The 13,297-nt window shown below is 39.6% G+C and overlaps 1 protein-coding gene across 1 annotated transcript in view; it reads right to left on the bottom strand.

The window, feature by feature from the left end:
* FRAS1 (Fraser extracellular matrix complex subunit 1) overlaps window positions 1-13,297 on the bottom strand; it is a 523,572-nt gene that overhangs the window by 149,021 nt on the left and 361,254 nt on the right. The window contains exons 28-29 of the mRNA XM_027970762.2: window positions 11,384-11,468; window positions 7,191-7,517 (exon numbers count right to left, since the gene is read on the bottom strand). Coding sequence (XP_027826563.2) covers window positions 7,191-7,517; window positions 11,384-11,468 — 412 coding nt within the window. The remainder of the gene's footprint in view (window positions 1-7,190; window positions 7,518-11,383; window positions 11,469-13,297) is intronic.

Genomic DNA, 13,297 nt, shown 5'->3' with positions numbered 1-13,297 from the left:
AAGGACAGGGATCACAATGGGTTTAGAATGCTTCTCCCAAACTCCATAGACAAGCCTTTAAGAATATTTACATTTATAACAGAGTAATACATATGCCTGTTCTGGAACGGTTTGTTGACAGTACTTAAGAAGAAATGGACAACCATCCAAGGAAAAGAAGTATAATTCTTCCCATTTATTATGATGAAGATGATTTTGTCAGTTGCTTTCTTTTGGGGTAGGGTCCAGGGAAGATTCAAGAAGAAAAGAATAGAAGTCTGTGCACCATCTTTTTCTATAGCTAACATGTCCTAAACAAATTTGAATCTACTTTCCCCAGTGGTTCTGACATTTTGCAATTTCTTTATCTCCTTATACAGGCACACCTTGGAGATACTGTGGATTTGGTTCCAGACCACTGCAATAAAGCAAATATTGCAATAAAATGAGTCACACAATTTTTTTGGTTTCCTGGTACATGTATAATTATGATGTACCTTATGGGGCTTCCCTGGTGTCTCAGATGGTAAAGAATATGCCTGCAATGCAGGAGACTTGGGTTTGATGCCTGAGTCAGGGAGATTCCCCCTGGAAAAGGAAATGGCAACCCACTCCAGTATTCTTGCCTGGAGAATTCCATGGACATAGGAGCCTGGCAGGCTATGGTCCATGGGGTTGCAAAGAGTTGGACATGACTGAGCAACTAACACTTTCACTTTACATGATACTGCTGCTGCTAAGTCACTTCAGTAGTGTCTGACTCTGTGCGACCCCATAGACAACAGCCCACAAGGCTTGCCTGTCCCTGGGATTCTCCAGGCAAGAACACTGGAGTGGGTTGCCATTTCCTTCTCCAATGCATGAAAGTGAAAAGTGAAAGTGAAAGTGAAGTCGTGTCCGACTCTTCGCAACCCCATGGACTGCAGCCCACCAGGCTCCTCCATCCATGGGATTTGCCAGGCAAGAACATTGGAGTGGGTTGCCATTTCCTTCTCCAATGCATGAAAGTGAAGTCGCTCAGTCGTGTCCGACCCTCAGCGACTCCATGGACTGCAGCCTTTCAGGCTCCTCCATCCATGGGATTTTCCAGGCAAGAGTACTGGAGTGGGGTGCCATTGCCTTATCCTTACATTATACCATAGTCCATTAAGTGTCTTTAAAAAACCAATGTACATACCTTAATTAAAATTTATTGCAAAAAATGCTAACCATCATCTGAGCCTTTAGCATGTCATAATCTTTAATAGTAACACCCCAAATCACTGATTATCATTAAAAAATATAATACTAATTTAAAAGCTTGAAATATTGCAAAAATTACCAAACCATGTTACGAAGACATGAAGTGAGCAAATGCTATTGGAAAAATGGCCTTGACAGACTTGCTCAATGCAGAGTTGCTGCTGCTGCGGCTGCTGCTGCTAAGTCACTTCAGCCGTGTCCGACTCTGTATGACCGCATAGACGGCAGCCCACCAGGCTCCTCCATCCATGGGATTTTCCAGGCAAGAGTACTGACGTGGGGTGCCAATTTGTAAAAAACACAATATTTGCAAAGCACAATAAAATGAAGTATGCCTATAGGTTTTTTTTTTTTAATGGTACACATATCCTTCTAAGTTCAAGAAATTAGCCATAATTTCAGTTGAAGAATCTTCTGCCTAGTGATGTTTTATCTATTCTTCAGGGTACCACATTAGAAAGAAATGAAATCTCAACAAGGGATATGGGGGCATAATTAAAATAGTGATTTAAATTAAATAGTTCTAATTCATTTCATAAAACAACAGGCACACAGAAATGCTGGTAATAAAGTTTAGCTATTATATGCTGCATCACAAACAAAGATTTTAATTTTGTAAACCAGAAGTAAAGGCACATGACTTTATCATTTGGAGGAAAAATCCCACAAACAAAATGGAAACTCCCTCCCTCCCCAGTTAAAGATTGGAACATAAATGATGAGCTCAACTATGATGGTGTACCCCAACCTGACTTTATTCAATACAAAATGGCTATAATTGGATATAACAGCAACCCTCACATATTATTTATTCTATAAGAAATAATTTATAATGGCTCATTTAAACCATGGCTTTTAAAATGCAATCTTGGAAGTCATAGTGGATTTTAGGGAAGGATTATGTGAGGTGACACCTATAAGGTGAATCACAGACGCCATCTACCAGAATGAAAAACAATGAAACGATAACTTCACTGTTTTGTTTTTGCCAATGTGTGTATATGCCTCAGAAACTGCAGCTTTGGATCAAGAGTACAGAACCATTGTTCCATGTAAATTTCAACTGCTTTATAAATGAACAAACAAATACATGAATATTTTGTAATTGACAAACACTTTTCGAGAGTATACTCTGAATGATGTACCTTACAAGATGCTAAATAGAACCAGCTCAACAAGTCCAAAACAGGTAAAAACCTGATATGTGGTGAGGCTTTACTTATTTATGAGGGAGGAAGACTCTTTTTCAAGGAAATAAACATCTTCATGCCATTGATATTTATAACTCTCACCAACACCCTTGTAATCAAACTGTGTCCCTGTAAGACAGGTTTTAAGAAAATTGAGGGAAAGCACAACAGGGCTTTTTAGCTGCACATGAGCCTTACCAAGGCCAAACAGCCAGAGAAGGCTTTCAGCAATAGAATTTTCCATCCAGATCATAGCATGACACTTGGGGGTTTTTAACATCAAAGCATTACCCAGTTGCAGAAAACTGCTCAAACAACAACAAATGAGGTCAGAAAGATCATCAGATTTATTCCCAAAGCAGAAAAAGAGGCATGATTTTCAGAGATGCTTTAATTAAATAAAAAGGTAATTCCTTGAAAGCCCAGCAGTGGAGAGAAATCTGCCAATAACCAAGGCTTCTTCCTGCCTACATTTTAGCCCTTATTAGACCCCGATTGTTTTAGAATCGTATCTCTACAGGCTTGAATTTGGTAATCCACCCAATTAATGAAAGCCTATTCAGTAGAGCATTCTTTATTACCTTTTAATCTTTTTGAATTCTTTTGCCTCCTTCCCCCAACAGAACATGTTTCAACATCAGTCTTGGGCCTGTTTTCTCCTCAGCAACTTAGTACAAGCCTGGAGGGTAGCAGTAAAGTTTACTCACTGCCAGGCCAAGGATAAAAACATAAATTTTGGGAAAGTAACACAGAATCTGGTAAATAAGAGTGGAACCGACAGCTCTTAGCCACAGTTTCAGATGGGCCATTCCAGCATCAGCAGAAGAGCCCAGTAGGCTGATGAATCTGATGCAAGGAATCTACTCAAAGGTAGGCTTACCTCCAGCTGTTGCCTCCACCCACCTATCTCTCCATCCAACAGAAACGTACTAAGCTTCCACAATGTGTTTGGCTCAGGGCTCCAATACTGAAACAGTTCCTGCTCTCACAAAGCTTCCTTTTTCCATTCCTCCTTCAATTTCCATCTATCTTACTAGATTAAGCTCTCTGTTGAACAACACTGGGATTAATTTGTACATTCATTCACTAGGAATTAGACCTAAAATCCTTGGTCATTCTATTTAAGCCACCAGCTAGACATCGGCCAGTAACTGTCCTCACCCCAAATTTAATACACAGGTAGCCTCGGGGTAAGGACTTTGATGCTCTCTTCAGAAATGGCTAGCAGAACAAAATCAGTCATGGCTGACTATGTACCTATTGGACGCCACTAGCAGTTAAGGCAATTTTTTCTTCTCGGGCTTGGGTAGACTTACGATTATAAATAGCTTCACTCATTTCAAGATGTGGTAAGTCTACAGGGAAGATCTGGAGAGGCTTGGGGCCCAGACTGCTTGGATAGGACATTGAGAAACTGACTAAATTATTGTCTCCATTCTGTCCATTACGGGGATAAGAATATATATGACCAAAAACACTGGGGAAAAATGAGCTAGAATGTAAAAAAGCCATATGGTTAAGTGTGAGGAGACAGAACATGCTTGATTTGAAATCTCAGATCCATCACTAAATAACTTTTGGAGAAATAAACATTTTTAAACCTCTTTAAATGTTTTTAAACCTCCTTTATTTCAGTTTCCCCTTTTGGAAAATTAAAGATAATAATTCGACAAATTCCCTATAATGATCTTGAAGATCAAAAAAAGTAGTTCACATCAAGCATTACTGCCCAATGAAAGATAAAACAAACACAAAATTTCTTCCACCAATAGTAGAATATCCTTTAAAGGTAATAAGGTTACATAGCCTCTATCTTAACCTTCTTCACTAGGATATTGTAAAGATGAGCAGAACAGATGTCAGAAAAAAGCACTCTGAATTCCTGAAAGAAGATACAGTCTACATTTGTAAAATATCTTCAGGATGAGACTGACATGTTTATTATTCATACATTCTAATGGCTGCCGGGGCTCTGCTAGCTGGTTTCACTTTTCTAATTCATTGGCTTAGAAGCCATTAGCTCACCTGATGGACAGGTAAGCACAGCACTACAGGAGATAGAGGCATGGAAGGGGGAGGGGGGAGGACAGTCACATGACTCCCAGCTTGTAGGCAGTATAAGGATTCTCAAGTTCTATGCTTAAGCCTAATTTATAAATTAAAATTCTGTTTTTCTTTGTCATGTTTTGGTATTCAAAACATCTAAAATCCTAGAAATACCCTTCAGTCATGGGCCATGATGGTGCAACACACTGTACTAAGCTCCAAACATGGAAACTGAAACCTTGATAGGAAGGGTGGCTGCTAGGGTTGCACTGAAATCCTGTAACAATCCTGTAAACAAGAAACTGAGAAGGAAGAACAGAAAATTTTCTGTGTCTGTCTAGACTTCACCTCTTCAGAAGTAAGCCTCATTTTCCAGGGCAATTGCAAGAGGGTGATAATTAGAATTAGCTTCAAGGTGGCTATCTGCCAACTTGATCTCATCATCAGCCTTCGCCTCCTCCCACCCATCTCATCCCACCATCACTGTTTTCAACAGCTGAAAATAATGAGACCAGAGACTGAGAAACCATCTGGCAAACCATATTAGATTCAGCTCTTCACCTTCACAGGGATCAATTGCAAATTGTAAGTGATCGCTGGTGAGAAAGTGACAAGTGATTTCTAAACTGTCCTCAGCACATCACTCTCTCTAGCTAATCATCAGTGACACTTCAATAGGTGCTGATATTTGGAATGAGAAGTTATAAAAAAAAAATGATAAGTCTCCCAACCTGCCATCATGGGAAAGAGTCATTCTTGCTTTTACAGAGAAAAGAGCTTCGAGTGAAATATCATCAAGTAATACATGACTTTGAAAATATTTTTCGATTAGCATGGGCTAGCCCATTTGTATTTCCCTAAATGTGGTGGCCATCCTATTAGCAGTATCCAAAATCTTTTATGTTGTACATGGATGAAATTGTCTAAAATGGCTATGTATTAATTTTAATAAGTTGGAAAAAAATTTAATTCTACATTAAGTCCAGGATTTCACAAGTGCTATTTATTAGGAAGAAGTCATGATTTTAAAAAAGTAAGTTGAATCACTAATCATGAGAGAAATATAAAGCAAAACTACAATGAAGTATCATCACCTCACACTGGTCAGAATGGCCATCAATAAAAAACCTACAAACAAGACACGCTGGAGAGGGTCTGGAGAAAAGCGAACCTCCCTGCATTGTTGGTGGGGATGTAAATTGGTACAACCACTACGGAAAGCAGTATGGAGGTTCTACAGAACTACAACATGATTCAGCAATCGCACTACTGGGCATGTACCCTGAGAAAACTACAATTAGAGAAGATACATGCACCCCAATGCTCACTGCAGCACTATTTACAATAGCTAAGACACGGAGGCAACCCAAATGCCCATCAACGGAAGAATGGATAAAGACAATATGGTATATGCACCATTGTGCACAGGTGGGATATATACACAGCAGAATAGTACTCAACCATAAAAAAGAATGAAACAATGCTATTTATGGACCTGATGGGTGGACATGAATGGACCTGACCTAGAGATTGTCATACTGAGTAAAGTAAGTCAGACAGACAAAGACAAATATATGAGATCGCTTATATGTGGAATCTTAAAAAATGGTACAAATGAACTTATTTACAAAACAGAAATAGAGTCACAGATGTAGAAAACAAGCTTATGGTTACCAAAGGGGAAAGGTGAGGGGGGTATAAATTAGGAGATTAGAATTGAGATATACACACAACTGTATATAAAATTGATAACTAACATGGACCTATTGCAGAGCACCGGGAACTCTACTCAGTACTCTGTAATGATCGACATAGGGAAAGAATTCAACAAAGAATTGAATATATGTATATGTATAACTGATTCATTTTGCTGGACACCTGAAACTAACACATTATAAATCTATACTCCATAAAAATTATTTTTTTAAAAAGTGGTGGTTGTGGTGCTTTAGTTGCTAAGTCGTGTCTGACTCTTGCAATCCCATGGACTGTAGCCCGCCAACCTCTTCTATCCATGGGACTCTCCAGGCAGGAATACTGGAGTGAGTTGCCATTTCCTTTGCCATTTAAAAAAGTAAGTTGATTCAAATAAAAGTATCCTGTAAGTAATAGGACAGGCACTCATGGATACAGCAAAAACCCAGGGAAGTGGTATGGGGATGACTTAAGCTGAGAACCACTGCTCTTTACTGGGCATCTACCTGCTAGGCCAAGGATTCCTATGATTACTAAAAGAGAGAGTTTCCTTATCCTGTTTCAGCTGGACTAACAGATGGCTGAACTCAGCTTTTTTTGATTCATTATAATCTGACTATAGGCTTCATGTCACACAAGCCATTTTAAAAGAGCAGATAAGAACAGGGGTCTAATTGATTCTTATGATCATGCTCAGGAAGGAAGCCAAAAAAATCAGTGGACAATGAGGTATTTTCATGGCAGCAAGTCAACACAAAGGTTCAGAAGTGTCCCTTTTGCAGAGAACATGGGGACAGTTCTTTTGGACCAAGGGTGTTCCACACAAAATATATACCATCCCCCTGAGACTGAGTAATGTGTTCTTGTAATCTCTGAATGTCCTAAAAGAACCTCCATAATAGGTTCTTAATAAATGTTTGAATATATAAATAACTACCTGCATCTTAAATTTATAAACATCGCAAAATAACATCATTGATATAACTTTAACTTTATATCTAGGTGCAAGGAAACTGTAGCTTTAGGAATGAGGCCTACCTTGGGCACGGTCCTTATGCGAAACAGTATATTTTGAAAGGAATGTCCATCATTGGCCTGCAAGACTGTGATGTCGGAAGTGCTATCTGAGCCATCGTGAACATACTGGAGAAGGCCCCTAGAGAGCTCATCCAGACGAAACTGATAGATAGGGGCCGCGGGGGACTGGAGCGTTTGGAGCAACTGGCCGTGAAGTGGAGGATCGAGCACCTCAATCACCACATCTTGTGGGTTGTCATCATCTCTGATGTCAAGCAGCTGGGTGGTGATGGTTCCCCTCTCTCCTCTGTTGATATGGAGGACCTCATTCCTCAGAACATAGGGGGCCTGTGGAGTTGAAGGGAAGGAAGAGAGAAGGCACTATTAGCAGGAAAATAGAGGACAATCCAGCGGACCAGAAGTCAGTTGTGTGTAGCCTGATTGCTGTTTCTGTGCTTTTTAAGGAAATCTAGATGCTCCTACCAAATGCCGAACTCTTGCATAGTCAAAGCATTTGTTAGAGGTGCCATCCATCATAGTAAGCACTGCAAAGGAGGTTACTTCACACCTCTGGTTCTGGAGGTTTCTCAAGCCACTGTCTTGATTAACATAATATCCCCTGCATTGTAACTGAGATCAGTGTCAGGGAACTCAGTTGCTTCATTCAAGAGACTATAATTCAAAAAGATACATGTACCCTTATGTTTATAACAGCACTTTTCACAATAGTCCAGATATGGAAACAACCTAAATGACCATCAACAAATGAATGAATGGGTAAAGAAGATGTGTACATAAAAGTTAGAGAAAGACAAATATCATACAATACTACTTACATGTGGAATCTAAAATACTGCACAAATGAACCTATCTACAAAGACTCACAGACAGAGAGATCTGACTTGTGGTTGCCAAGAGAAGGGGGAAGGGGAGGGATAGACTAGGAATTAGGAGTTAGTACATGCAAATTATTACATTTAGAATGGATGAATAACAAGGTCTTACTGTATAACTCAGGGAATTATATCCAATCTCCCAGGAAAAACCATAATGGAAGAGAAAGTTTTAAAAAGAATGTGATGATTCGTGCATGCTTAATCTTGTCCGATTCTTTGCAACCCCATGGACTGTAGCCCACCAGCCTCCTCTTGTCCATGGGATTTTCCAGGCAAGAATACTGGAGTGGGCAGGAATACTGGAGTGGGTTACCATTTCCTTCTCCAGGGGATCTTCCCAACCCAGGGATCAAACCCACGTCTCCTGTGTCTCCTGCATTGATAGGCAGGGTCTTTACCTGCTTAGCCACCTGGGAAGCTCAAAAAGAACTATATATGTGTAAAATTGAATCACTTTTCTGAGCAGAGATTTGTACCACATTGTAAATCAATTATGCTTCAGTAAAAAAATGAGGGGAAGGGGGACTAGCAAGAGGTATGGAATTTTGGCATCTGTGTTGGGAATTGTGTATTTCACTCCAGGCTATGTTGCAGCATGCTGACTTGAAGTAAGATACTTCACTGTGAATTCCTGCTATTCTGGTCTTTCTCAGTAATTTTCTTCAAGCTGTCACATCCATATTTTGAAGGTACCCACCCCAACTCAGGTTATAAAGCCTGATAAGATCATGGTCTGTGTAAGGCAACCACCTGGCTAATCCATGTGGCAAATTTTAATGTGTTTTCCTTAAGATTATCAGGTTTCCCCTGACCAACTTCAGTAAGCAGATAAAATGTTCTTTCAAGAGATAAAACTTAATGAACCACAACAGAAAAAAAAAAAAACCTCACCAAAAAAAAAAAAAAAGAAGAAGCCAAAGAAAACATTATCTTAGTTTTTTATATCATTTGAAATTAAACCATCTAGGACTTTTTCAGCATACTGCCTTCTTGACTCCAAATGGCTTTCTTTTAAAAATACCCTCCCTGGCCTCCTGCAAATTTCAATATCTATTAAAGTAATTTCTAACTAATGCATCTCTATAATAATCACATAATATGAAATGAGAAGATAGCTACTCCTCAGGATTCCTGAGTGAGATTTCAAAAGCTGCAATCTTATATACGGGAATGAGTGGCCCCTCAGAGTCTGAAAGAGGAGAGGTCAAAGGTGATGTCAAAAATCTATAAATGAAAAAGATCAAATTAACTCATGTAAGAAAATTTCAAGGAGGTTCAAAAATCATCTTGAAATATCACAGAAATGTAAAGAAACAAAAATAAGTTAAAATTAATTTCTAAAATTCCATTTTAAAGAGTTAAAATGATACAAGTTTCTCATGTAATAAATAAAAGATACCTTTACTGTCTACTTAATTGGTTTGGGGAAAGCAAACAAAGAACAGAAAACCATGGCAACTTGGCATCTCAGATTACGAAGTCACTTACCAAAACCAACCCATCTTTTATTCACCTAATTAGAGTAACTATATTAGCACAAACAAAAAGAACAAAACAGTACATCTGAACTTAAATACTGAGAAACATCTAAGTCAGTAAATCCTGAGGCTTGGTAGCACTCTGACTCATATTTACAGAGATTACATTTTTGTTTAATTAAAACAAAATTCACACTCTTGGCCCAACCCAGAGGTCAAATTAATTTAATATCAATTTCTAATCATTCCGCAACTTCAGTCATCACTGAAGTGAGAATGCCATTAAGAATCGCTGAGCTTGGCTGTGAATACCATTTGGCAGCCACTTCTGGGTCAAGTCTATGGTATTTTCACTTTTGAACCAAAAATATAAAAATAACAGTTTTAAAAACAATGATCTCATATCCTTCCTTGATCCTACCTAGATCTACTATTTAGGTAGTTCAAGTTCTCCCATGCTGATACCCCAGTCTCTCGCTGTTCACAATGTCAGAATATATTGATTTTCCTCCTCTCTTTGCACATTTCAGCTTTTCAGTTCTCCAATCCCTGGGTCTCAGAGCACATAAGTACAACTTAACAGAGATGAGCGATGAGACCAGAAGTGCCATCACACTGAACTTTATAGTATCTACCAGGATTTCCTCTGGCTTGTGTTAGCCTGACGACCACAGTGGACCCTCATTTAAGTAGATCCTTAATAAGGCTTAAGAAAGCTCCCAGGGCTTCCCTGGTAGCTCAGCTGATAAAGAATTGGTCTGCAGTGCAGGAGATCCTGGTTTGATTCCTGGGTGGGGAAGATCCCCTGGAGAAAGGATAGGCTACCCACTCCAGTGTTCTTGGGCTTCCCTGGTGGCTCAGACAGTAAAGAATCCACCTGCAATGCAGGAGACCTGGGTTTGATCCCTGTTGTTGAGAAGATCCCCTAGAAGAGGGCATAGCAACCCACTCTAGTATTCTTGCCTGAGGAATCCCATGGACAGAGGAGCCTGGAGGGTTACAGTCCATGTGGTTGCAAAGAGTTGGACAGGACTGAGCGACTAAGCATGAGGTCCTCTAACTCCTGCAAACTGAATTAAATGCAGTTCGGCCACACGATAGGCAAAAGAGGCAAACATAGTTCCATATCCTGGAGAGAGAAATATTTAGACAAAACAAACTTATCCACCTAGGGATAGGAAAGTCTTAACAGCTGGTACAGCTTCAGATCATTGTGAAGGGCTGGTATCAGATTCAGTATAGAAAAGTAAGGTATAGTTTAACAGTCAAGAACACAAATTGTGTAACCAGATTCACTGGGCACAAATCTTGGCTCTCTGTTAACTACATCACCATAGATAAGTTACTGGACCTCCCTGGGACTTAGTTTTCTGGCCTGTGAATTGGGGCTTATAATACCTTACAGGGCTAGCATGAGAATTACAGGAACAACAGAAGAAGAGCATTATATGTGTAGTAGTAATTATTGTTGTTGTTACGACCCACAAATACTAAAAAAATTACTCCAGTGACATTTCAAGAGGAAACTAAGGAACAGTCAATTCAGCTCAATCATTTTTGCTGAAACTACAGAAAATCTGAACTTGTACTTGAGAATGAGTTGTTGTAGCTTAGTCACGAAGTTGTGTGCGACTCTTTTGGAACCCCAGGCTCCTCTGTGCATGTAATTTCCCGGGCAAGAATATTGGAGTGTGTTGCCATTTCCTTCTCCAGAAGATATTCCCAACCCAGAGATCGAACCTGTGTCTCCTGCATTGGCAGGCAGATTCTTTACCACTAATCAACCTGGGAAGCCCATCAGTAGGCATGTGAAATTATTAACTGTATGGCGTTTTCTCACCTGTGTTGAAAAGGCTTGTATGTTGATCAGCTGTGGCTCAGAGAAGAACTGCTGGTCACTAATTTTCAGAGAAAAGTAACCTTTCCTGAAAGAAGCCCCCAAGAAAAGAATGAAACAATATAATCATTAAATTGGTCTTTAGAAAGACAAGCGTTAAAAATATTTTCAGGTTATGTGCATATATGAATTTGGATCAAACCACTACAATAACATACTACTCATGCCATAACTAGAAAGGAGCCCATAAAGATTAACATAGTGAGATGCAGGTAAAAGCACTCTATATTCTTCTATCTCATTATAATAGTGTTTCTTTTTCTTTTTTTGGATTTTTATAAGTAGAATATATAAAAGGTTGAAAAATGAGTTATTAGGCCAAGACTGTTTAGTGATACATTGAAGGTTAATGATCAAGCTGCAGAATGGAGAGGAATCTTTCACAGTCTTTGACTAGTTCTCAGTGACTCCCTCTTCCCTGTGAATTCTCTTTCCAACCACTGCCCAATTCACGTGAGTGGACCCTGTTATCCATTTTGCAGTGTTTATATTACATGACTGTATGCCCACCCCTCCCTCTAGCCACAAGCATATTCACTGTGGCCTGGACTAGGGAAAAATGATGGATTCCAGCTTCCCCGGAAATTTGGAACTGGCCTGAGAGCCTCATTTGACTAAGGCGGAACCACAGTCTACCATGTTGCTGAGAAAGTGGAGCAAGTTGGTCTCTAGGAGAGAGGTGAATGTCGCCTTCCAGCAAAGTAACTGAGATGAGAGGAGGAACTGAGTGCTACTTCCCATTTCCCATTCTAACTCCTGGGCTTGCCCTAAAAGCGCAGTGGTCCCTGATGAGTCTGAGATCTGAGCCATACCTGCAATGTTATAACAAGTCTTAAAGTTTTGCTTAATCTAGTTCAAGTTGACTCTCATTACTTGTAATCAAAGAGTCCTAATTAATAGAATAAAATAAGACTCACTCTTCGCTGCGGTTTTTATTTCCTGTAAAAGAGTGTTGTCTCAGCAGCTTCAAAGACTACTAGCAGGAAAGGTGGGAGTTACCCACCTTCAAAGCCAAAGCAAGTTCAGAACTCACTTTGTGCTGGTAAGATGTATGATTAACATATTATGGGAGTTTTGAATTCTGGCCTACTATAGAAACTATTGTTTTAAAGGTTCTTTAAAAGGCATTCACGGAACTGACTAGTGAAACATGAAAGTATGTGGATGGATCTCAAAAGTATTATGGCAAAAGCCAGGACCAAAAGATTACATACTGTATGAGTCCATTCACGTGACATTTCAGAAAGGGCAAGACAATAAGAATGAAAAACAGACCAGTATTTGCCAGGGACTGTGGGGAAGGGAGTGCTTATAAAAAGAAGATGGGGACAGGGTGACAAGATTGTTTCATATCTTGCTTGAGGTCTCAAGACTGCAAAACTATATATATATTTGTTAACATGCATAGAACAGTATAGTTTAAAATGAGGGATTTTATTAGGTGCAAATTATACCTCAATAAATCGGATTTTTTTAAAAAAGGAATTCTTATCTTCCCTCTCATTCTACCCTTCCTTTCATTTTTGGTTCCATTCAAATCCTATCCCTCTCCCCCCCTACTTCCAGACTTCAAGAGGATACAGGTGACGAAGCAGCTGAATGCAGAAAGAAAGGGTGGCTACCCGCAACCGCCTGGGGAAAAACGATTTTGGCGGCCCTTAGATTTTAATAACTGTGTTCAGCCTCTCTGCAATGCCAGCTAATCAGGGTCACTAGGACTATATTTCCAAGTCATCTCACACTCCACAGAGGAATTCCAGCCCAAAGGAAGCCAATCCTAAAGAATCCTAGTGGGCATGTCCATGAGGAAAACAACCATAAGCCCATGTGGCAGGTAGCCCCTTTAGCTTCTGTATC

Source organism: Ovis aries, chromosome 6 (assembly GCF_016772045.2).
Source record: "Ovis aries strain OAR_USU_Benz2616 breed Rambouillet chromosome 6, ARS-UI_Ramb_v3.0, whole genome shotgun sequence".
NCBI lineage: Eukaryota > Metazoa > Chordata > Mammalia > Artiodactyla > Bovidae > Ovis > Ovis aries.
The sequence above is the reverse complement of the archived record's forward strand: the minus strand, read 5'-3'. Positions and strand labels throughout refer to the sequence as shown.